The 26,671-nt window shown below is 44.6% G+C and overlaps 1 protein-coding gene across 4 annotated transcripts in view; it reads right to left on the bottom strand.

The window, feature by feature from the left end:
• PAMR1 (peptidase domain containing associated with muscle regeneration 1) overlaps positions 1-13,718 on the bottom strand; it is a 104,826-nt gene extending 91,108 nt beyond the window's left edge. For 2 of the 4 annotated variants that reach the window (XM_023185540.2, XM_023185542.2), the window contains exon 1: positions 9,305-9,821. In XM_023185540.2, coding sequence (XP_023041308.1) covers positions 9,305-9,377 — 73 coding nt within the window. In that variant the 5' untranslated portion in view covers positions 9,378-9,821. Of the gene's footprint in view, positions 1-9,304; positions 9,822-12,342; positions 12,371-13,341 lie in introns of those variants that run through there. The other 2 variants (XM_023185541.2, XM_023185539.3) reach the window with 2 other exon arrangements.
• Between the last annotated feature and the right edge of the window lie 12,953 nt (positions 13,719-26,671).

Here is a 26,671-nt window from a genome sequence, read left to right as displayed (position 1 = left end):
ATGCATGTGCACATACATACATACACACACAGAAATATGCACCTCTTATGCCTACTTTTATTATTCTGTGTGCATGCACATGTAAGCGTATATCCACTTCAAGAAATCTGTATCAAAGATGAATTCGGTATATATTCAGTGGGGGCTGAGAAGATTATAGCTTCCCAAAATCCACCTAGGCAAGATGCCCTTTAAAGGAGCATCTGGTTTCATTCCTCATCCATTGTCACTGCAGTCATCCTGTCTGAAACAAGTCTGGGCAGAGAGAGAAGGCACACAATGCTAGGGCCAAGGGAAAAACTGTGTTGCGTGACAACAAGAACAATATTTAGCAAAGGCAGGAATAAAGTAGGTCCCACAAACAACAAACAAGGGGTCAACGAACAGCTCAAACTCGTATGCTGTCTCCATGGGATACAGCCCCAGGGTAAACAGACAGACCACTTTCAGGTTGTGCAAATCAGGGTCACAGTGACTGGGCTCTATCAGAACTGGCAAATACAGGAGTAATTTTGACCACAAATTGGACCACAATTCTTACTTTACATTGTAGTCAAATGTTAGGTAGTCGATGGTGATCTAATAAAATATCAATCAGGTAGAAACAGTGACAGTGCAGGGGGCAGCTCAAACAAATAATCGCAAGGGATTGAAGAAGCCCCTGGGGGAGGGGAGGGGAAAAAAGAGGCGGGGGAGGGGAGTGATTAGACCCTAGATTCAATGTCCCAGGGATTAGAAGGATGCGCAAATATTCTCTGTAGACTGATGATAACTGTATCTGACATGATACATCTAGCTGGGAAGTCAAGTCACAGCTCTTCTCACTCCCCCAGACTGCCACATCATCAGGCGTGCTAATAAATGAGATTCACACCTCAGTTTGCCAAGTCATCCCAGACCACTCACATTACTACAAGCACCTGGAATACAGGAAATGAGTTTTCTCCACAGCCCAAATCGATTAGTGCTGGCGAGAACCTTTCTTATAGGAACATGGATGTGCCATCATCTCCATAGCCCTTTCAACATCTCAGCAAATATTAAGTGATGAGGACATCAGACTTCCTACCCATACATCAGCAAAAGTCTGAAGAGAGGCCCATGATTCTTAGACTTTCAAAGTCCCTTCTTACCCTTTCTTCTGTAATGGTGAGATATTCTTCCATGTTTTGTGCCTTATGGGCAAGAGATCAGAGTTTTCCAAACTGTATTTCATGAAGTACTAACTCCATTGGATGGTATAAGGTAAAAAGACAAAAAGAGGCTCTGTGGCCAAACAACTTTGTGAAATGTTTCATTGTAAAAATGAATTATAGCTTTCTTTACTGCAGGACTCTGCAGAATCTATAATCTCCAAATCCCCCAGACTTATTTCATCATAACATCCTGGATTCTGTTTACTTTTGCTGAATATCTCCCAGGATTAGCATTTCCTGAAACCCACTTTGGTAAATGCCAAGTTGAACCATAAGTTATCTCAGTAGATTGCAAGTGCCTTCAGAAAAAGGACTTTGTCCTATTCATCTTGATATCCCCAACACCTATAACCATGACTGGCACCTGATAGGGGCTTGATAAGGATTACTGAATAAATACATGAATATGGACATGGGAGCATGTGTGATTCCCAGCGCAAAGGCTATTTGTGACACAGACTGATGTTAGAATCTTCTCTTGCTGTGACTTTTCAGAGTCTCTATTGTACAGAAAGAGGAATCCACTGGATCCATTAGTGAATATTTTTGTTGACTACAATTTGTATCTCATTTCCATGAGGGCTTGAGATACTTACCCATTGTATTCTACCAGTGGATTGGCCAGAGAATCAGGCTTGCCCAAAAGGGAGGCTGAACACCATTGAGAAGCAGGCAGTTAACCCCCTGGGAGGCAAAAAGCCAGAACAAAAAGTGTTGTCACAAGGATTTTTTACCACCAGCCATGTCCTCCCTTCTGCTTGTATCCAAGTAAGCAAAGGTAGGTTGGAAATTATAGGAGTAGATGATACCAGGTAGAAGCTAAGCCCAGGCACCGTGTCCTAGGACATTTCAGGTGTTCTCCATCATTCTCGTTAACTTCTAAGGAGGGATCCTATGGTGGATGCAAAAGGCTAAAGGGAAGCCCATGTTTCTTAGACTTTCAAATTCCCTTCTTACTCTTTCCTCTTTAATGGTGAGATATTATTCCATGTCTTATGCCTTACGGACAAGAGATCAGAGTTTTCCAAACCGTATTCCATGGAGCACTAATTCTGCTGTATAGTGTGAGGAAAAAAGACAAAAAGAGGCTCTGTGGTCAAACAACTTGAGGTGATCAGAGAATTAACTGATCACCTCAAGTTGTTTGACCACAGGGCCTCATTTTATCTTGTTCCCTTATACCATCCAGTGGAATTATAAAGTAAATAGAAGTACAACTGGATTTGAAAAACATTGATGCTTTAGTTTCTTGGAATCATCAAACAATTCATTTGATTTCAAGCAAACCAACCCAACATCCCCTCTCCATCCAGTGGTTTTTCATTAAGCCAGCTGGAATTTTTTTCAACCCACCATAAATTCAGTGCGTGAGGACAACTGCTGTGTCTCCCCCGAGCTAAAGTTAGCTAAATGTGTTCCTCACTCTGATCTGGCAGCAACAGCCTGGTTTTCCAATCATCAAGTCAACTGACCAGACTTCTACTTACAGGGATACTTGCTGCCAAACCACTAATTCAACCCTCTGAGACAGCCAGAACTTCAGAGAAGGCGATGATAAAGACCCAGACTGCAGAAATAAAGGCATTTATCCAACACCAGAGACAGAAGAGTGACAGAAATAGTCGTCTTCATAGCTGCTCAGCCAGGGGGGCCACTTCCTTAAATAGCTGATATAAGATCCAGGACATTGGTATCTGGTAGATAGTAGATCCTCATTCAAAGTTGAGATGAATTGGTTAAAACCCATCTTAGGATTAGAGTAAAAGGGATTGAGTCTCCATCCCCTGCAATATTCATCAACTATGTTTTGCCAAAAAAGAAGGGAGAAAAGTGCTCCCCCTTATCCATTCCAGGTCTGCTCCTCCCATCCCATAGTTTAAGAGTTTACACAGAACACATCCATAAAGGAGCAGACGTACACAATGTCAGGGCCACGCTGGAAGTAAATGGTCTCTTTCGCAATTCTGTTCCTCTGCAAACAGACATGTGATTTGGATGATAAAAATTTACCATGGGACAAAGAAATTCTCACCTCTCATATCTACAGAGGGCAAGGTACATGACATCGTGGACAACTATCCCAGAAACTGGTTGGACTTTCGGTCTGCCTGGCACCCCTGTTTCCTCTAGGGAACAGCTCCTCTTGAGTTCCATGTGGTGCTACTGGGGCTGCTGATGCCTCTGTTTTTTCCTGCATCCACTCCACAGAGGTGAGCACATGACTTGACGCAGGCCAATCTGGGCACATGGGATGTTCCAGGGATAATCAGACTCCTTTACTAACACCATGATTTTTTATCATTTGGCCAAAATATAGCCAGCAGATCTGCCACCGTTGGACCTACTGCTTACTGTGGTGGTGGTGTGTCGTATTTCAGGGCATGACTTATGGAGTCAGACTGGATTCAAAAACACGGATATCCAGTTATATGACCCGGGCAGGTACTGAAATCCTTTGCCTAAGCTCCTTTGTATGTGAAGTGGGGCAAACAACAATAGTACTTACCTCCTAGGTTTGTGGTGAGGATTAAGTAAATATATAAAAAGCATATAGGGGAGTGCCTAGTGTTTACCACAAACTCAATAAATTATTTGGATAACCAAATTTGGGATTCATTTCCTTAGGTATGCTAGGATGGAAGCCTCCTCAAAGGTGTTTCCCCCATCGATGATTCTATCATCAAGGGTAAAGATGCCCTGATGTGCAACTCCTACTTACTCCACTCATCCCACATGGGCTCTGAGTCTGTCTCACAGACAATTACAACCAAGAAAAAGGGGTAGAGTTGAGTAGGGGGTAGCAGTCACACTGATTCAGAGAGGAGTATCTCCAGCCAACTCCAATTCTCTGCCTTCCTTGAGTGGTTCTGTGTATAGGTATGAGGTCTGGTGTGTCCTGAATTTTTTACTTATTTCTCTTCATTTTAATCTAAAGCTCTCTCGCCCAGGTGTTGAGATGACTGACACACAGAATTCCTTAAACATAGACCAGGCTTGGAATCTAATAGAGTTTCTGCCACTGATCTGGTAGCTTTCAGTTTTCCAGCTGGCCTCTGGGTTCTCTGCCCTGGAATTCAGGAACTGGAAAATGTAAACATTGCATTTCCCTTGTCTTTAAAATAAGAGGGGAGGGAGGCTGGGCTCTTGTTACTTTCAAATATCCACAAAGTGAGGAGGACAGCTCCTCCCCCATGAGGGGGGAATAGGGCACAACCTTCCCTCATTTATCATGGAAATGACACTTTTCTCAATTTGCTTACACCCCAAATCAACTGCAGCTTCTAGATCTGATCTCAGGGGAGGCAGGTAGAGAAGTTTTATTTTGCATCAGGATTGGCCACCCCAGTGGGGCAGATGGAAATAATTTTCAGACTTAAGACCTGTCATTAGGTCCCAGGCACCATTATCTTGGCCATTTCTGTCTAGCCAGTATAACCCAGATGTGGATAATATTAAGTCAAACCCATGGTCCCTGCCAGTGGCATTCTAAAGCCCTCCCCAAGACTTCTGCATATTCCTGAGGGACTTACACACTCTAGGTCACCTCTGCTTCTGGGCTCCCATGTCTAAGGTACTTTGTTCACAGGTAATTGACCCAGATATAACACCCAGCCCTGTCTTCAGTTTCCCACTGAAAGCTCATGCTCAAGGGCATTTATGAAAGTAAAACATTTTACCAATGAGTTAGAGGTCACAGAGATAGGTAAGATTATGTTCCATGAAATATACAGATTAAAATATGTTAGACACTGATAAAGTCTGATGTACTAGATGCTCTGAAAAATCCTGTTGGCCAATTAGTCCTCAGCAGCTTAACTCCCTTGTTTCCCTCCATTCACCATCCAGCCTTCCACCTTCTCCCTCTATTCCCTCTTCCTGTCCCATCCCTCTCAGAAATGGGAGGTCAGAACTTCAAATGCTAGTAGGGATTAGCAGGTATCAAACATACGGGTTGAGAGGTAGGGTGTCAGACCCTAGAGAGGATCCAGCCTAACTCAAGACATTCAGGTTCAAAACACTCTGAAGCACTTAGGTCCTACTAAATACCTTCTGCAGGTCTTTTGGCTCCAAAGGCCACCAGTTTGTGGTCTATCAGCATAGTCTCCCTCTTTGCCACAGCCAGCCAAGACGCAGCAATAATGCCACTAAAACAGGAGCTGGCAAGGGCTCTCTCTTCCCTGCTTCATGTGCGGCCTGAAACCTTAACAAAGTTAGATGTCCGTCAGCATAATCAGTCCATATGCTGGATGTGTGAATGTAAGTCCTCCAGGTAACGGGAGAACTTGGGTTCAGAAACTAGACAGCCTGAGCTCACCCTGGGCTCCACTAATCTGCTAGTGTAGTCATTTATTTATTTATTGTGGAAAAATACATATAACAAAAAATTACCTTTCAAATAGTTTTTTTGTTTGGTTGGTTGGTTGGGTTTTTTGTTTGTTTGAGACAGAGTCTCACTCTGTTGCCCAGGCTGGAGAGCAGTGGTGCGATCTCGGCTCACTGCAAGCTCCACCTCCCAGGTTCATGCCATTCTCCTGCCTCAGCCTCCCGAGTAGCTGGGACTACAAGCGCCCACCACCACGCCCAGCTAATTTTTTGTATTTTTAGTAGAGATAGGGTTTCACACTGTGTTAGCCAGGATGGTCTTGATCTCCTGACCTCACCCACCTGCCTTGGCCTCCCAAAGTGCTGGGATTATAGGCATGAGCCACCAAGCCCGGCCTCAAATCGTTTTTAAGTGCATGGTTCAGTGGCATAAATACATTCATACTATTGTGCAACCATCACCACCATCTATCTCCAGAACTTTTCACTACTCCACATTGAAACTCTGTACCCATCAAATAATAACTCCCATCCCACCTTCTCCTGGCCCCCCCAATTACCATCCCACTTTCTGTCTACATGACTTTGACTGTTCTAAGTACCTCACGTAAGTGGAATCACAGAACATTCGTCTTTTTGTGTCTGGCTTCTTTCACTTAGCATAAGGTCTTAAAGTTCATCTGTGTTATAGCATGTATCAGAAGACCCTTTATTTTTAAGGCTGAATAATATTCCATTGTAGGTGTAAACTGCATCCTGTTTACCAATGGACATTTGGGTTGTTTCCATCTTTTGGCTATTGGGAATAATGCTGCTATGAACGTTGATGTAAAAATATCTAATCAAGTCCCTGCTTTCAATTCTTTTGTGTATATACCCAGAAATTGAATTGCTAGATCAAATGGTAATTCTATGTTCAATTTTTGGGGGTACCATGCCTGTGTATCCTTAAACCTGTGTGTATCACAGAACCTCTCTGAACCTCATCTGTAAAACAGGGATAATAATAGCAATGCCATTTCAGGGTGGTCTGAGAATTAATGCACATAAAGCCTTTGGCTCAAAGACTGGACACATTAATAAATGTTCACTAAGTGTTTGCTTGATGTTTAATCTCTTCGTCCTCTGAATTGAGGGACTCATACTAAAATAATCTCTAAAGTCATTCTCAGCTCCTAAACTCCATGATCCCATCATTAAATTATTTTCCTGTTGGGGATGCCAGGAGCTCTCAGAGTATATATTAGGGGAACACCCTCTTCATGATCCCCATAAAAATCCACCCCTGCCAAGAAGGCCCAATTTTCCTAGCTTTCTCCTGGGAATTTGCCAACACATCCCAGTGTAATCTAACATCTAATTTTTCTTGACACGCCTCCGTTGCTTTCTTTCCACGTTTCCTTTCTTAGCTGGTTTTTCCTGCCCACTGAATATCTGCACTTCAAATTATCTTCCCTGGTTGCATTTATGTTCATTCCCCACAAGTTAGTGTCTGTTGGAAGCAACACTTATGAAGTTCTCCAGATTAAGTTTTCATTCCCAAGAGTCCCATATTTTAAATGAGGTTTTCCTCTTCGGCAGAATCACACTGGCAGAGCTACTGCAATTTGGTGAAGTCAGTGGAGTTTGGGCTTCTCCCTCTCTTCTGTTTATGTTGGGTTATCACTTGGCCTCATGTTTGGATTCTCATCCTCCCAACATGTATCACATGCTGGTGAGCAACAACGCTCTCCAGTACCATCCCCGTGGATGTTTATAATTCAGCAAATACTCTTTTTAGAAAAGTTAATTAGAGGAAATATGCTTCCAAGTTTTTCTCGACTGGGGCCAGATTCAGCATCCCAGCAGGGAGTGGACTCCCTTCACTGCTTGAAGAAATATTTTCCTTCTCCACGCGATTCCTCTGTCTTCCCTCGAAATGTGAGTAAAACATTCAACAACTAAAATATCCTCGCTAAATACATGAAGCTGCACTCTGGTTCAGGCAGCAGTTTAGCCACCAACAAACTGTGCATCCTCCCTGAAGCTTTTTCACAGCCAAAGGTAAAAGAGGTTCTCGGGTCAGAAATAAATGGATTTTTCAGATTCTGGGCTAGGAAAAAGAGGAAGCTCAGGTGTTTTTATTTTTATTTTTTTAAAACTTTTGTGACTTTGAAGAGCCTCACCTGCCATGTAATAAAAAAGGAAGCAGGGGAACACTGATGTAACCCTGAGGAATCGAATCCACTGTGCCCTGGCACTCTGAGAAGAACCAGGTCCTCTGGAGCTGGTCCACTGACACCATGCCCAAAGGCGAACATGAAGTAGGGATGTGCCTTAATGCAAAGTCACCCACTTACCCTTGGTGTAAGGATTGCCAGCCCTTAGGAAGGGCTCCTTCTTCCTTTATTATTGTCTTTGGGCTGCTCCAGACACCATGGAGGCAAAATTCAAATGAAACACTCACCATCTCTATTGTAAATCATTAAGGAACATCCTACCTGGGCAGGCAGGCTCTAGGTAGATGGAAAGTTTGACCAAAATGAAGGGCAGGGGGGTTTGTGTATCTCAGTTTTTTGCTGATCATGAAGGGATGTGCCCATGGCTGAGTTTCCCTTCTATACAGGCTATTGCATTTAGCATCCTCCCCACCCCACCTGGCCTGTTTCATTCTCAGGCATTTGCCAGCTACTTGCCGCCGCAGAGCACCCAGCTCTCAGGTAGAGTTCAGGTGACAGATAACCAGCACAGAAGGGAAGCAGCGAAGGCTCACACACAGCCTGCCCCTATTCAGAGCTGCCCCATTTGGTCATATCTGTACATCTCAGCCTGCCCTTACCTCATGAGGTCTCACCTTACCCCTGGGCTATAGAAGGACAGATGTTCCTATGACGTTCCCATTTCCCTGCCTGCCAGCAAGCGGGCTGTTAGAAGACAAGCCTGCCATTCCCTCGCTTCTGCCGTTAGCTGGATCTCCATGTCATGTACCAGCCTCATTTGTCCCCAGAAGCCCATTTGACCTGGGGATTGTGGCTTAGAAAATGACATATGAAAACCAAAGAAGCCAGAGCTCCTTCAAAACAAACCCTGTGCATCCCCAATCTGCACTTTTAACCTTGGCTTTTTTCTTCTTTCTCACTCTCATCAGAAAGGGAGTATGTCTACATATGCTGAGTGAGTCAATCTCCTGTGCTTGGATATGCTCTGAAGGGGTATGGCTGTAGGATTTCATGAAGCAACACTCACCAGAACACCAAGCAAGCCCTGCTTGCTCTTTCTTTCTTTTCTTTTCTTTTTTCTGTCTATCTTTCTTTCTTTCTTTTTCTTTCTCTCTCTCTCTCTTTCTCTCTCTCTCTCTCCTTCCTTCTTCCTTCTCTCTCTCTTTCCTTTTCTTTCTTTTTCTTTCCCTCTCTTTCTTTCCTGCTCACCTCTGAGGGAGCCCTTTCCAAGGGAAACTTAGCTTTTGCAAGTCAGAGCGGGCAACTCAGAATTGATTCCCTAAGGCAATTTGGTACTTTTAAAATGCTAAAAAGAGCAAATAAAATAGGAGCTGGTCCCCTTTCCTGAGACAGTTCAGGCCCACGATTTGGGATGACAAAACCATGTCACAGTCTCAGGGAGGGCCACAGGAGCTCCAGCACCACCAGCCAAGTCCCCGAGATTATCACTGGAAAAGCACCCCCTTCCAAGCCCCCCACCCCAAACACACACACACCACACCTCCTGAGACTCCCAGTCCTGCTCCCAGGCAGATCCCAGGAGGAAAATGCTCCCTCCTAGGGTGTCCCAGACGCTACTCACAGTACCTCTTGGCAAAGACGAGATGAGAAGGAGCTGAAGAAAAGTGAGCCCCAACTGCGTCCAGCAACCCAGCTCCATCCTTGCCGCGGCTGGTGCCCGAGCGTCTGCTGGGGAGGGAGAGGAGGGACCCAGGGACGCCGGGGGCAGGCGGCTTTTACAGGGACCTCCCCGAGCCCCAGCTGAGCAGGAGCTCGGGTTTCAGCTCGCCAGGCTCTCCCATCTTCATCTGAGGGGAACCACCTTCAGCCAGAGCGACGTCAACCCAAACCTCTCCTCTCTGCTGCCTTAACCCTTGCGGGGCCCCAGGAGGTGTGGCCATTCCTGGAAACCGGGGACGGCGGCTGCGAAGGAAGCTGCAGGGCAGGGAAGCCAGCCCAGGTCCAGGTGGGCTCCCAGTGTTGGATGCTGGGAGGAGGGGCCGCAGGACCCTGGGTGGGAGCGAAGGTACACAGGGCTGCGGGAAGCTCAGGTGAGGCCGGGAGGTCTTCCTACGGGAGGCTGAGACAGGAGCTGGCTGTGCCCGCTCTGACTGCACACGGGGAGCCTGATTAAAAGCCTGGCCTAAAGAGAAAGAGGAGTTGGTGATGGGAGGAGAAAGGGAGCCTTCCTCTACTCCGCACTCAACACCCCTCGTTTATCTCCTTTCCTCTCCGTTTGCTCCAGGTGATTACAGTTTGGAAAGCTTATCTATTGCAACTGTAGGCTACTGGAAAAAGTTTTCCTCTTCCTGTGATCCATGGTGAATTCAGCAAACAGGCAGGGATGGAGAAGAAGACATAAGAACCCTCACTGCCTCCACCGAGAGGGCTCAGTTTAGGTACAAGATAGCAAGTGACATCTCGAAGGAGGAAGAAGGATGTTTTATAAGATAATAGGTTACATTTTTTTATCAACTTCTCCGTGCCAGGTACCTTACATGTATTAACTCAACTATTCGCCACAATAAACCTGGCCTCTGTATTTTACAATTAGAGAAACAGAACCATTGAGGATTCAATAACTCATCCAAGGCCACACAGTTATTGAAGGGCAGAGCCAGAGTTTGAACCCAGGCAGCTTAGGTCCACAGGCTGTAGTCTTAGCCACTAGGCTATAGAGCTTCTTAGCATGCTGCATATGCAGAATTATATTTAACCATTTGAAAGGGCTTGGCTGTGTCCCCACCCAAACCTCATCTTGACTTGTGGCTCCCATTATCCCCATGTGTCATGGGAAGGACCAGGTGGAGATAATTGAATCTTGGGGACAGTTACCTCTAATAAAAGTTTTAATTTTATTTTCTAGATATTGGGGAGCCCTGGTGGTTTAGGAGTAGGGGGTGCTGAGCTCAAAGCAACGTCTCAGGAAGAGAAGTCACCCTGGACTATTGATGAAGGCCTGGAGTGAGGATTAATAAATGGAAGTGGAAGGGAAAAGATAAGGGGAGAAACCTGAGGAATAGAATCTGTAAGGCTCAGGACAGATCAGAAGGTCAGGAGCCCTGACACAGGTGCTCTACTAGAAAGAATTTCTGAACTCCAGCCCTGCTTCTGGGGGCCTATTGCAGTAAAGTGACTGGAAGCAAGAACTCAGCAGGCCTGTGTTCTAATTGTTGATTCACCACTTACTGGCTGTGTGACCTTAAGCAAGTTAAGTAACTCTCTGAAACTCAGTCTTCACATCTGTAAAATGGAAAGAATAATCAAACCTACTTTGTAGATCATTGGAAGAATTTAATAAGATTATGCATGTAAGGCCCATAGCACAGAGCCTACCACATACTAAGTGCACAATAAATATTAATCATTATCTCTATTATCTGTCCTGAGACTGCCCCCAAGAACATCCCATAGTATGAGTCTTCTTCCTACACTCAACTTCCATACTGAGGTGAAATCAGTTTAAGATAAGCACCAAGAGTAGCCTTAAACAGGAGCAGAATACCAGAGGGCAGCATATACCTAAGAGGTAGAAGGCAGAGGTTAGAAGAAGGGAAGTTCACCTTGTTGCTGGCCAACCAATACTGGTCCTTTGGTGATGGGAGGGGGAAGAAGATGACTTAGTTTCCAAATAACTGTAGGCATAAGAGCCTCTCGGGCGTCTGTTTCAACTCCAGCTGACAGCACCACTTCCTTTTTCCTTTCATCTCCCGGGTCCCCATCTCCCAACCCCCACCACACACACCTTCCTGAGTCAATACCAAGCAGCCTCATCCCTACATGAATTGCATCCCCCTGACAGGATGGGGCTCTAGGTGAGGAACCTGAAGGGTAGCAGTATATACCACCCCCAAATATGCCCCTTTGGCATAAGGATTATTTTGAGCTGAAAGCAGTTAAGAAGAAGTAGATACAAGAAGAGGTCTCCACCTCCTCTCTCTACCAGGACGGACAGAAGTTAATCACTGGAGACAACCCTAGACCCTTATCAGCCCAGAGGAATCTACATAGCAAAACTTACTAAGTAGTCTTATGTCCCATTAGTACCCCCACTTATTTATCTTCCCATAATTTGCTACCCGTAGAAGCTCAAAGGCCTGTTTCGTTTTTGCCACTTCTCTGTGAATTTATTGTTCTTTCTAAAAATGCAATATAAACCCAAATTCTAACCATCCCTTTGAGTTACTCCTCACTAGGTACCTCCACGTGTAAGCACCATGCACAAGTTAATAAACTTTTGTTTGTTTTTCTCTTGTTAATCTGTTTTTTTGTTGTTTTTCTGTTTGTTTGTTTGTCATTCTAATTTACAGGGCCCCAGCCAAGGAATCTAAGATGGGTAGCGAAGAAAGATTATTTTTCCTTCCCAACAAACCTGTTTGGCTACTTGCTAAGGAAGTCCCTGGTAGTAGGTCTTTAGTTCTCTAGGTTTCCGGGGTCTGGAAACAGAGGCCCTTATTCTGTTTCTGGAATCCCCTTCAAGAGTTGATTTGCCAGTTTGTTGTCAGTAATTTGGGTTTGTAAATTTCCTAGAGCTGAGGAACCTGGAAAGAAACTCTCAAAAAGATGCTCTGCAAAGGTGGAGGATGTATTTTTCTGGAGAAGTCAAAGCAGTAATCAGATATTACCTTGTTGAACTGCACAATAATCCCAGGGCTGGAGAGAAAGAGGAGAACTGTTACTACGATACAGAAAAGTCAGTAGTTTACCGAGGACATTCAGCACTACACAAATTTCTAGTTTCTACACAAGTTTACCTTTCTGTCCCCATTATGGTCAATTCTATTTTCATATTGATAGAGTTTAGTATTGTTCTAAATCAAGGGTTCTTAATCTAGAAGCTCCTGGTTGAGATAGGGTTTTTTGAGGGACTTTGAATCTTTCAAAATCATATGCAAATTTTTGCATGCATGCTTTTGAATAAGAGGGAGCCATAGCCTTCTCATTTGCAAACTTGCAACTTTTTTAGAATCACTAATCTTCATAAGTTGAAATTGAAAAATGGACCAAATATTTCTGAGATTTGGGGAAAGTGATTTTGTGAATATATACAGTCGTTGAGTCTAGGCTATAAACTGCACAGTGGACATTTGGAGGGCCCTCTCACCTCCTCCTCACCTTTAAAAAAGTATTTCTGACTTAAGAGCACTTGCTCTGGGCCATACTGACTAATGTTGAAAGCAGATGGACCACTTGCTACCTGCATACACCTGGACATATTATTTCACCTATGATGGCCTTGGTTTCCTCATCTGTTAAGTCTGAAGAACAGTACCTGTCCCCATAGGGCTAGAGTAAGGAGCTCAAAACAGTGCCTAAAATATACTAAGATCTCAGTAAATGTTAGCTATTTCTGTGATGCTTATCTCCCCCTCTGCCCTCATCTCCTACCACTGCTTGCTTCAGGGGAGAATAAATCACAAGAAAGGCTGTGTATGAAAAAGACAAAGTGGCGTGCTGGGAGGTAGGGCATGATACCTGGAATTAAGAATTATCTACTAATAATCATCATCAGGAATAAAAAAAATTGGCTGTAATAGATAGAGTCAGGCCACCCATTTAATTACAAGTCATAATACCCACTAATTTTCACACGAAAGGATGAGGCACTCTAACAATACCTGTACCTTTTTCAGTACCACCAGGGAGGCTGGTTGCATGTGAATCCACAGGGAGAAACAGAGAGGAGACTGTCTTTGTGAATTCTTACAGTTCCCTCAATCTCCCAGCTATCTATCGCTTGTGCAGATCAGCAGCTAAGAAGCAACCACACACTGGGAAAGCCAGAGGAAAGAGGGCAGAGGTGGAACTGGTCTGCAAACCTATAAGAGGCATCCCAGACTTCTGGTAATTAAGTTTGGTTTCCATCAGCTGTGCAAAACACCAAGTTCAAGTCAGCCAAGGCCAGAGATGGAGAAGGGCAGGACTGTGGAAAAGACAAAGGGCCCTTCCACTGGAGCCTGCTATAACTGGTCCCTTCATGGAAGTCTCCAGCCCTAATGAATCCCGGCTGTTCACCTACACAATGAGCAATCATGTTCTGCCTCAGGTCTGGCTCAGCTCCACTCCCTTCCACTGGGAGCCAGCAAGGGGGTAGGTACATCTGTGGTTCTTTCTCGGGCCACATTCTTCTGGCTCTATGTCATTCTTCACACAAATTGCTGAAAGCCGGCAAGCTTTTCTCCTTCACAGTTAATATGCTTCTGAATCTCTTGGGGAAACCTGTTCTTGACTTCCAAATGTATATTTATAAACTTCAATTTTTAAAAAAGTTGTCTGCTATGCAACTGAACTGCAAAGCCTTACAAAGAACACTGGCAAAAACGTTGACCAGAGTCCAAGTGGCTAACTCAAAAACAGTTGAGTCATTTGGGTAGGGAAGAAAACAAAAAATAGAATAACTCCAAGAGAAGGTTATGGAGTAGAGTGGCATACAAAAAAGTCACTGTGGTCAAAAGATCCCCGCGTGGATCGAGGCTCTACTATGTATGAACCGGGGCAAGTCCATCAGCCCTTCTAAGCTTCAGTGTCCTCATCTGTTAAAAGGGGGTAATAACTACCTCTGAATTTTGGTGAGAAGACTACAATGATGCTGTTATACATAATAGGAGCTCAATCAATGTGTACTGTTTTTAATATTATAACTACTATAACTATCTATCTATCTATGAACACCTCATCCTAGAGTTTTTAAAATAGGATGGAGAGAAGTGGCTTGACCTGAGAGGCACTGAAGAGGTTAGAAGGATGGGATCTGTGATTGATGATACATGGAGGATAACAGTGAGAGAGAAGTCAAAGATGATTCCCAGTTTAATGACCATGTGGTGGTGGTTGGTGCATGGTGGTGTGCTGGAGGGGCCCCTTTGTTCTCTCTCTCTCTCGGATTACTCTGTCTGGGAGAATCTGGGAACAACCCTGTGGAGAGTCTTACATGGAGAGGAAGTGAAGCCTCTTGACAGTAGTCATATGAATGAGCTTGAGAACATATCCCCCAGTCCTTCAAATGACTGTAGCCCCAGCCAGCAACTTGGCTGCAACCTCATGAGAGACTCCTAGCCAGAACCACCCAGCTAGGCTGCTCCCAGATTCCTGACACTCAGAAACTGGGCAAGATAATGCATTTTATTGTTTTAAGCAACTAAATGTGTTAGTTCATTCAGGCTGCTGTAACAAAATACCATAAACTGGGTGGCCTATAAACCACAGAAATGTATTTCTCTCAGTCCTCGAGGCTGGGAATTCCAAGGTCAAAGTCCCAGGAGATTTGTTGTCTGGTGAGGTCTCACTTTCTGGTTCATAGATGATGTGGTTCACAGCTGAGTCCTCACATGGTGGAAGGAAAGAGCCCTGATCTCTTCAGTCCCCACTATGGTCTGAATGTTTGTGTACCCTAAAAATGTGTTGAAACCTAATCCCAAATGTGGTGGTACTCAGAGGTGGGAACTTTAGGGTGTGACTAGGTCATGAGGGCAGAACCTTCATGAAGGAGATTAGTAGTCTTATAAAAGAGGCCTGAGGGTGATTATTTGCTCTTTCTGCAATGTTAGGACACAGCAAGAAGGCACCATCTATGAAGCAAAGAATGAGCCCTCACCAGACACTGAGTCTGCTGACACCATGGTCTTGGACTTCCCAGCCTCCAGAACTGTGAGCAATAAATTTATCTTGTCTATAAATTCTCCAGTCTATTGTATTTTTCTTACAGCAGCCTGATTGTACTAAGACAGCCCCTTACGCATCTACCAATCCAATTCATGAAGTCTCCACCCTCATGACTTAACCATCACCCAAACCCCCCACCTCCTAACATTGTCATCATGCGGATTAGTGTTACATATATAAATTGGGGGAGATCATAAACAATCAGACCATAGCACACAGAAATAAAATACAAATACAAAAGGTTTCTGGATTGGGCAACATGGGTTAGAGGAGAAACTAAAACCTTCTATACATCAGTAAACATGCAGCCAAATGAAAACTGCCAGCCCAACCATATTTAATGTAAATACACATTGTTGAGCCTAAGGACTCAACAATGAGAAATGTTTAAATAGAGTTAGATTATCGCAGTTAGGAGGCTTCCCTCAACAAACCAAATTCATGTGGCTTAAATAACAAGGAATTTTATTATCTCATGTAACAATGAGTCCACAGGTAGAACGGCTCCAGAGTTGTTTAATCCTGTGACTCAACAACAATGTAAAATACCCAGGACCAAATTACCAAAAGATATCTACAGCATGCAAGCATTTATATAAAATCTCAGAACACACAAAAACAGCATACATTATTTATAAATATAAGCACGTATCATTAAACTACTAAAACATATAAAGAAATGACATTCTCTTTAAGATAGCAGTTACCACTGAGAAGGAAGGGCAGAGCAAAATATGGGATATGAAATTTTTAGCGAAAATTTAAAAGAAGCACAGGAGAAATTTGAAATAATTTAAGCAAAATATTAACATCTGTTTCATCTTTGAGATGAGTACATAGGTATCTGTTATTACCTAAGCTTTTTTTATATGCTTGGATTGTTTATAGTTATATATAAATTTTATAGTGCTATAGAGATGACATAAGGGGGGAACATGCAGGAAACCATTTTCAGATGGATAAAGAAAATAAGCATTTATCGATTTATTTGAGAAACCATTTTGAGTGTCTGCTATATGCCAGGCACTATTCTAGGCAGTGGGGATAACATGGTGAGCAAGATGAATGATTTCTGTTTTTATGGAGTTCATGTACTACCAGACAAAAATAGGCAATAAAAAAGGAAAACCAGATAATGATAGTGTTAGAAATGAAACAGAAGAATATGCTAGAAAGTGACTATTTTGTGGAATCAGAGCAGGCCTCTATGAGAAGGTGACATTTAAACTGAAAACCGAGGTGAACAAAAGAAAAAAAAGAAAGCCATCCATGGGAGCCTCTGAGGAAAGACATTCTAGGCAGAGGGAACAGCTAATGCAAAAGGCCTGAGCTGGGAATGGGCTTAGTGTTCTTGCAGAGCACAAGGAAGGCCAGAGTAGCTGGCACCGAAGTACATCATCAACTCTTTAAACAAGAGAGAATATGAAAAGTGCCTGGAGAAAACAGGAGGATCAAGTGAGGCTACATATCAGTGTAACTTTATCATTTGGGTGTTAAAGAATCCTTTGAGAATTCAATAAAAAGGTATGGATTCTAGAAAAATATACATGCATTCTGATATTTGCTTACAGTTTCAGGATATGTGGGGACCCTCTCAAGCCTATCCAAAATGACCTAACTCCCACATTTGAGCCAAGGCCACATTCTTCCCAGGCAGCCCCCAGTCAGTGAGGGTACAGGGGAAAAGCCTCTGAAAATGCCATCCTCTCGCCAAGATAGTAAATCAAAGATAATATCACATTCCAAGGGTATGGTTGGAGACTGTTGTCACCCCTAAAGATCTTAATGATGCAGTGTTGTTGATAATCTCTTTCTTAGCTCCCTATCTCAACTTAATTCACCAGTCTAGTCCCTGCAGAATGTAGAATAATTGTAGATTACCACATGTTTAACAAAGTAGTAGATCCAATTATGGCTGCCTTATCATGCATGGTCTCATTGCTAGAGAAGATCCATGTCAACTCAGGTGCGTGATATGTAGCCATTGAGTTTTTTCTATTGCAATCAGAGAAGAAAATCAGAAACAATTTTGTTCATGTGCAATGGACAATAATATACATGCACAGTACTGTCCCAAGTGCATGTTAACTCTCCTGCAGTCATCACATATAGTCAGAAACAATCTGGAGTATCTGGACATCTTCCAGGATAACACATTGATCCATTACTTCAGTAGCAGAGCAGGGAGAGTAAAAGCTGGCCAGCACACTGGAGGCCTTGGTGAAACAACTCACTTCTGATGGTAGGAGATAAACTTTATGTAGATGCGTGAACATGGTGCATTGGTAAAACTGTTAGGGATCCAGTGATTAGGGGAACGCTGAGAGATCCTGTTCAAAGTAAAGGATAAATTGCTGCATCTTGCATCCTCTATTACAAAGAATGAAGTACAATGTCTGACATTGGTTTCACACCTCTCAACGCCACTTCAACCCAGGAGACATAAAAGGCAACTGACTCTGCATGGGGCCTGGAGCAAGAAAGGGATCTATAGTCAGTCCCAGCTATAATGCAAGCAACTTGGCCACATGGAACATATGATCTGGCAGAAGATTTTGTATTGGGGATGTCAGTGGGGGGGAAATATGCATTATGGATCTTATACAAGCCCCAGTGGGAGAATCAACTTAAGCCCCTGATGTTCTGGACCAAGGTCATGCCATCTGCAGCACAGAATTCTGTGCTTTTTGAAGAGCGAATACTGGACTGTTCCTGGACCCCAGTGGATATAGAACACTTGACTCTGGGGTATCAAGTGACCACAAGTATGAAACTCTTCATCGTGAGCTGAGTTCTGTCAGACCCTCCAAGTCCTAAAGATACACGAGCCCATAGCAATCTATCTTAAGATGGAAATGGTCCATCCATTATCAAGCCCAAGCAGGACCAGAGGGAACAATCAAGCTTCATGATTGGAAACTCCAGACCCACATGCCATCCTCCATGACTGTCCAGTGCCCCTCTCTCAGCTTGCACTGTGGCCATATGGTTAGGGGAATTTCCAGTACAACTACCTGAAGAAGGGAACCCCACGCTTGGTTTACAGGTGGGATATCTTGGTAGTTGAGTGCAAGCTGAAGGTGGGTGGTGAGTACATCGCAGCCACTTTCAAGAGTAGCTTTGAAAGACAGTGCTGAGAAAAGATCTTTCCAATGGGTGGAGCTTTGAGTGGTGTACCTTTTCATCTGCTTAGTGTGGAAGGAGGAGTGGCCTGTGTGAGAATATATTTGTAGACTCATGGGCTGGGGTGAATGGCTTTGCTGGCTGATCAGAAGCCTGAAGTGAAATGGACTGAATAGTTGGAGGCAAGAAACTCTACAGTAGAGGCACATGGATGGGCATATGGGAGTGGGTACCAAGTGTGACCAGAAAGTGTGACAGTGGTCAACAAGAAAGCCTCTACCATGGAAGAGGAATTGAGCAACCAAGTAGACAAAAATGGCTCATCCAGTTGACATTAATCAGTGTTTGTCATCAGTCACCCAGGCCTGGCATGATGGGCACATAAACAGAATGGCCACAGTAGCACAGATAGAGGTGTTGCACAGGCCACAACAGCCTAGGCTGTAGCTTACCAAGGCCAATCTAACTATTGAAACCCCTGCATATTCAACCTCCCAATGCTGCTTCCCTAAGAAGGCACTATTCTGACCCACCAAGAATGGGACAGGGACTGGAGATTTTGCGTTTCTAACAAGGTCCCAAGCAATGCCCCCAAAAAGGCTGGTCTGTATACTAGTTTGAGGAGTGAGGACTTAAAGGAGCAGGAGTTACCTCCTCTGAGGTCATAGGTTGGAAAATTGACAGAGGAGAAAAAGCTCTTTCAATAGGCTGTAAAGGAGAATCATGAGGATTTTTAGCAGGAAACACTTTTTCCTTTAAGCAGAAGCAGCAGTAGGGGACTACTGGCCCTTGAGAACTGGCATCTATGGACTAGGGAGAATTTTCCAGGCATGCTCCCTGGGAATGAAGGGGTTACTCTTTGCTAAGCGGCTTAGAGGTGAGCAGCATGAATTGTGTTGCATCTAAAGGGATTTAGGATTTGTAACAAAGTCTTCTCTTTCCCCTCTGCCCTGCTGGCTTGACCATAGGCCTTAAACTTTGCATCTTGAGTTTCCATGAGCCACAACAGCATCGTTATCTGAGGAAGTATGCTACTCTCTGAAGGGGGGCCCCCATAAATCCAAGCCCACACATGCTTCCCTTTGGGCTCTGCAAACCTGCTTTACCCTTTCTCCTTCACAGTGGGTCTCCCAGGGCCTCAGCACAACCATAAGTCAGACTGGACCAGGGCTGTGTTGACACTGGGCTCCTCATGGATGTCCCTGTGGTGAACTGGGCCAATTTACCTGTGATTTGGCTCTGGACTCTTTTTTTCTTATCATATTTCATTGGAAAATCTGACCTCATTTCAGGTTTGTGCTTCCAGTTCTGTTTTTGGTCAGGTGATCAGTGGAATGCAGCCAGGGAAATGTAAACAGTTAATGAAATCGAACAGGGCCCACACTTTCAGTGATATTTCATGTCTCCAACAAGTCTGCCTTTCCTATTTCCTCCACTGGGCTCTCCCTCCTGGGTATGGCCTGGGTCTGTTCTCCATCACCATGGTGAGCACTTCAGGGAAACACAGGTGTCTGCAGTCATCAGAAATTCAAATCCACCTGCTGGACCACGTGCATGCAGGAGGGCTACTGAAGGCCAATCTGCATGTGGTGGGTGGGAGGTGGGGGTTGCTGTCTAGCCATGAGTCCAGAGGACCCATAAATCATGCCGGTTTCCAGAGGCAAGGCGCTCTAATGGGAGGTAGGCGAGAGGCCCACCTGTGGCCAGGCGGCTGGATGCTATTAAGCAGTGGCCCCAGAAGGACTTGAAAGTGGGCGTATTTGGTTCCTTCCACTCTGGAAGCAATTTACTGTTCATGTCTGCCCTTTCTCTTATTGTGTCTCTCTGTACGTCTCTCTTTCTGCACACATGTTTGTTTCTCATTTTCTTTCACATATTTGTCTCTCTCCCCCTCTATTCTCCTTTTCCCTCTCTCATTCTATCTTCCCCCTTTCTTTTCCTTGGTTTCCCCTCTCCTGTCTTCTTTCCGACTCCTGACTTGCAGGGAAGAAAGACTCAAAACCATAAATGAGTCAGGCCTAACCATCATTACCCGGGAAGGGAGATTTTTGCGCCCATGGCTGATGCAGGGACTGCTGCCTTGAGGAGGCTTGGGAAATGGGCTGGGAGCTTCAAGGTAAAATTGAGAGTAGCCCATTTTTTCATTGTCCTCCACTTCCACTCCTTCCTCATTTTAACATCTGTTCACCCTTTTTGGAATCCCCAGGCCTCCCCTCCAGGCTGCACCCAGGCTTGCCATCACACACAGTCGCTGCTGTCTCTGCTAGTGCTACAGGCTCCAGCTTCCTTCTCCAGCCCCTCTCCCATGCTCACTGACAGAGCCCAGTTCCTCAGGAATTGTCCCCCTTAACTAGAGACAGTTCCTCTAATAAAAGCATCTGCACCAAGTACCTAGCTCTAGTCCAAAGGAATGACTTCAGTGGAGGAAGTTGCTGAGTCCAGGGTCTGCCATCTAGAGAGACATCTTGGGCAGGCTGGTGTTTTGTTTGTTTGTTTGTTTTTCTTGTTTGTTTTTGTTTTTGTTTTGAGACAGAGTCTGGCTCTGTTGCCCACGCTGGAGTACAGTGGCATGATCTCAGCTCACTGCAACCTCCACCTCCCGGGCTGAATGGACTCTTCTGCCTCAGCCTCCTGAGTAGCTGGGACTACAAGCGCATGCCACCACATCCAGCTAATTTTTGTATTTTTAGTAGAGACCGGATTTCACCATGTTGGCCAGGCTGGTCTCGATTTCCTGACCTCAAGTGATCCACCTGCCTCAGCTTCCCAAAGTGCTGGGATTACAGGCATGAGCCACCACACCCGGCCCAGGCTGGCTTTGGTCTGTCCCTGAAGTCACACCACATGGAGTCACCCAGCCTGGTGACAACTTGCTGGCATCAGCATCAGTGCACCCTTCCAAGTCTCAGTGGCCTCAAGAAAATATCAGTGATATATGTAAGTTCCCTCAAACTCCCTGAGGTACCAAGAGAAGCAAGGTTAGAACTCAGATCTCCATCTTAGCTATCTACTCTGGGAAAGTCAACCTTCCTCTCTGGGCCTCAGCTTCCTCCTCTGTAAAGTGAAGGGTTAAGCTCTGTGATCTCTAAAGTCCACTAAGCTTCTAACATCAGTGGGTTTATTCTACATAAAACTGAGTTTCTCAGGTCTCTCTGACCTGTGGGTAGCAACTGGTCACCTATCACAGCCATTCCCACACTTCGCTGGCTCTTGAGTTTCCCATAGGATCCTAGAGAACATCAACCCCCCATGAGATCTCAGTCTCTGCATCCCAGCGTCCCTTGGAAGTGTCTCTCAGGTGCTCACAAGCCAACAAGTCACCATTAGACACAATGCATCCAGTTGCAGCCATTGGATTTTTCTCTTCTCCCACCTCACTCACCTATGTTGCCTGCATCTGAAGTCCCCCGGGAGTTGACAATGCTTGCCTCCCAGTGGCTGTGGATGCCAGTCCATCGCAAGAATGCCAGTGTCCAGGGCAAGGGTGCTACCTACCACTGCTCCCACAGCTGCTCCAAGTGCCAGCAGGCTGCTCTGGTCCATTCAGAAGTGAGGAGATTGTCCCTCTCCCCTCAGCATCACATGGGGTCACCCAGACCTTCAAAAGGGCCTCCATGTGCCCTCAAGGGTCACAGAGACTCTTGTGTAAACAGTTCTCATTCTTTCCTTTAGGAACCTCCTTTCCACCAGACTCAAATGCATGGCTAACTTCAAGGGCTCCTCCCCATCCCCTGGTTCCTCCCAGTTAAGGGTGGGAGAGCCGTCCTGCAAATCACCTCCTGATCCCCGCCAGCCTCCCACCACTGCTTCTACAGACATGAATTCCATTTTAGGCTCAAGTTGAGACATCCCCACTGTCCCAAGCAACTCTCAGTATGCCAGACCACAGGACCAGGTAAAAATAAAGAATTATCTTCTCCAATTCTTCCTCCCAATGTATTCTAGAAGCAGACCTGGGTCTCCAAAGAATGCCTGTGACAAAGAGTATTGCTGGTGATTTTTAAAACTCTATGCTGGCTGACAAAGAAGAATCAAATTGATGAGGGAGTAAAATAATATACTGTTAAAAAGAAAAATGTGACCAATGCAGGGGGCCTGGAGGCAAAAATATAGGCTCAATGCTCAGTCTGGAAAATCTACCACTCTATTTTTAGAACCAATGAAAAGAGCCTTGTATAAGGACAAGGCACAATAACAGCTATTTTTCTCCCTCTAAGAATGAGGATTAACACGTGGTTATTAAGAGTCTGGATCCAGGATTCTGAGTGAAGAAACCTGGAATCTAAGCATGGCTCTATGATCCGTGCTCCCTGCCTGTGACCCAGAGAGCGCAAGTCAGACCACATACTCCTGTAAGGGAGACAGCCATTCAATAATTGTTGACTCAATTTCAACCAAGACAATGCATATGACCAGAAGCCCAGACCCAGGCTAAGGGACCAGGGAAGGCTTCCTGGAAGAAGTGTTGCCAGAGCTGAGTGTTAAAGGATGAAGAAGAATTGATGGGATATTCATAGATGGAGTGATACATTAGTGTTCCAGGCACAGGGGGAAGCGACACTTGCCCAGGCAGGCTGGGCAGGAATGTAGCATATGTGGCAACTGAAAAGAGACCAGTGTAAACCGAAGCCCAGAGATCAAAAGTATTTTATGAGTGGAGGCTGATAAGGTAAGCAGTTCTCTGTTAAGGACTTTGTCTTTAACTTAAGGGATGGTCGCCAGCCTCCAAGATGGTGTCTCATAATTTTGGCCTCCTGGTTGTCATGAACCTTGCATGATCCCCTCCCGCAGTGTACCAGGGCTGGTATGTGTGACCCATCACAGATGGGAGTAGTGACCGCAAATCCCTCCTGAGATTAGGTTATGAAAGGCACTGCTGTCTCCATCTGCACTCCCTACTGGAGCATGTGCCCTGCGGGAAGTCATGTCCTGAGCAGCCCCGAGGACAGGCTCCCAGGCAAGGAACGAAAGCTTCCTGAAAACAACCATCTGAGTAAGCTGCTGGAGAGAAAAAAACTGTTTTCCCTCTACCCATCTTAGATTCATTCGCTGGCTGGGCTCTGCAAATTAGACTGATAAAAGTCAGATAAACAAGAGAAAAACAAGCAGAATTGCATTAACATGTGCATGACACATACACATGGGAACACCCAGTGAGTAACTCAAAGGGGTGGCTAGAACTTGGGCTTATATTGCATCCTAACAAAAGAACTACACAGTTTTAGAGAAGTGGTAAGACAAAGGTAAAGGACTTTGAGCTTTTACGGGTGGCAAATTATGGAAAGGCAAATACATGTGGGGGCTAATGGAAGAGAAGGACTCATTGGTAAGGTTTTTTAATGAAGATTCCTATGGTGCCCTCTCTGGGCTTATAAGGGTCCAGTGTTGTCTCTAGTGACTAATTTCTGTCCTTCCTGGTAGGGAGAAGAGAGAGGGCACCTTTACAAACTTACATCATGTTTTAGGCAAATAGAGGGAGGGCAGAGAATTCTTTTTGGGTCTATCCGCTTTTTCTCCTTCGCCTCCAGCTCAAAATAATTCTTCTGCCAAAATGGCATATTTTGGGGTGGCATTTTCTGCTACCCTTCAGAGTCATCTTGGAAATGATGAAATCCAGCCCCAGTCAAGTCTTCAGAAACCACAGCCCCAGCTGACACCTTCACTGCAACCTGATGAGAGAACCATACACCTAAGCTGCTCCCAGAACCCTGACCCTCAGAAACCATGTGAGATAATACATTTAGTCATTTTAAGATGCCATATCTTAGGGTAATTTGTTACGTAGCAATAGATAACCAGTACGTAAGAGTAGCAACAGAATTAGACTTGCTAACTGTGGCTTTGAACAAGCCACTTCACCTCTCTGGGCATCAGTTTCTCTCTTCACTTATAAACAGAGAGGAATGGGCTCGGGTAATAGAATGTTAGCCCAGGAAAGATTTTATATATAATCTAAGAAGGCCACCAGTCCCTGAGGGCAGAAGAGTGGGCATATAAGGGGACCCAGAATGACCCAAACTGCAAGGCAGCTGGGAGTGTAATGAAAACAAAAGCCTAATCTTTACTGGTTTACTGGTTACTCACCCTGTGCTAGCCATGGTGCGCGCATTATCTCATGTAATTCTCCCATCTCGCCTCAGTTAGGCCCTGGATTGCCCCAATTTTACGGAAAAGAATGTGAGGTACAGAAACACTAAGTCAATGACAATCCCATCCTTCCATGCTTCTGAAAGTTGCAAATAAGTTGTTTGGGTCTAGAAGTAACTGCTACAAAACGCAAAGCAGAAATCACCTGCTCTTTTGCCATCCCCTTGGTTCCTCCCCAACACCACCCTCATCAGCATCCTCTAGGAAATCATCCCGACCAGACAATTATTAAAGTGGCCCCATTCTACCTCCCGGGTACAAATTCCAAATTTTCAACCCCAGCTGACCTGGGAGTTCGGAGGTGGGTGCCATAAATGGCAGTGGGATGTGGTGTCAATGGTAGAAGCCAGACAGCAGCCACACAAGTGCCTTCCAATCATTCATTTCCTGACAAAACACTAAAAAGATGGCCATTGAAAATTTCTCCAGATTCATTGGAATTTGGGGTCTTTGTTCCCATGTCTGGAAACACATCAACCTGCCAATTCTGGTAACAGAGTCTATGTGATGCTCTTGGCTTTCATCATTGTTTTTGGCAAAAGCACTGCTAAGTGCTGCTTTATTTTTTTAGTCTTTGTCTCACTTTTCAGAGAAGATAAATCAACTGTAAAAGCGTGTTATGAAAACCAACTTGGCAAGCAGTCTCCTGGAGAGGAGCAGGGGTAGCTTTATTTTCCATTATCTCAGTGTAAAACAAATAGATTTATCCTTCTTAGATGTTCCTGTAAGGTCATCAGGAGCACGTGATTTAAAACATGGCCCTTGGCCGACTCCAGTCCAGAGCATGATCTAATCAGGACTGGAATTCTCAAAGAAGAAAAGAGGAGAAAAAAATTGGCCTCGTTTTGAGGATTTCAAAGTTATCTCAGTACAAGGAAGTTTTTCCTCTCTGCCGAAACCTCCTGAGAATCCTCCAAAGGAAACCTAATTCTTGACATGTTTTTAAGGTTCTCTCTTCTGTTAATAGTGAGTGAGGTTAAATCTGGGCAGACCAGGCCCTTGTCTTCATTCTTCTCCCAACAGGCTCAGACCTTTCTCAGCTTGATGGCTTTGCTTGGAATGTTAGGATTGAGCAATATTCACAAAGTATTTAACCTATCTGAGCCCATATTTCCTCATCTGTATGGCTGCCATCAGAACCCATACTGAGACGTAATTATTTTTGTGAATATTAAACAAGGCGATTGATGAGCACATCACCAGGCACGTCCCAATAAGTCATTTAATAGAGTAGCTATGGTGTGATCAAGGGTATAAGGACCACAGCTGGAGATGCTGCATTTGTATCCTGGATCCATCACTTACCAGCCACAGGCAAATTACTCGATCTCTCTAAGCCACAGTTTTCTCATCTGCAAAACGGGGTGATAATGGTATGTATCTGCTACCTCACAGGATTGTTAGATGGATGATATGAGATAATGCTTAGCCTATGCCCAGCACATAATAGATAGTAAGTATGTGGCTGTTATTACTACTGTGACTTCAAAAAGGATGACAAAAACAACCACAGCTACTATGACCAATGTGACCCCTCAAGTATTATTTAGGGTTCTTTGATTACTAAGCAAAGCAAATCATCTGTGTGTAACTTAAAAGAAAAGAAAATGTATTAGATGACTCTGAGACAACTGAAAGAATCAAAAGCTAAATTGAATGACCAAGGTTTGGAAAGAACCAGGAAGCAGAAGAGCCCCACAAACGTCAGCCACAGGAACTAATGATGGACTCTTTAGGGTGCTACTGTCAGGACCAGTCAGCTCCACCAGGGTGCCATCTTTGAGCCACTCTGGCCAAAGGAAGGTGTACACACTGACATCCCAGCCAAGACCAGATCCAATCGGGAGGGATAATTATACAAAGGAAAGCCTAGTTGTTACCAAAAGCAGAGGCCAAAATACTGGGGAAGCAGAAACAACTGATGCCAGCCATAATTATGAATGCACCTACCACTATTCCTACTAATATTAATATTTATTATAATAATAATAGTTGTAGTAGTGCTCCTAGACCAAACCAAGG

This window comes from Piliocolobus tephrosceles, chromosome 13 (genome assembly GCF_002776525.5).
Source record: "Piliocolobus tephrosceles isolate RC106 chromosome 13, ASM277652v3, whole genome shotgun sequence".
NCBI classification, from domain to species: Eukaryota; Metazoa; Chordata; class Mammalia; order Primates; family Cercopithecidae; genus Piliocolobus; species Piliocolobus tephrosceles.
Note: the sequence above shows the minus strand (reverse complement) of the source record. Positions and strands in the feature narration are given on the sequence as shown.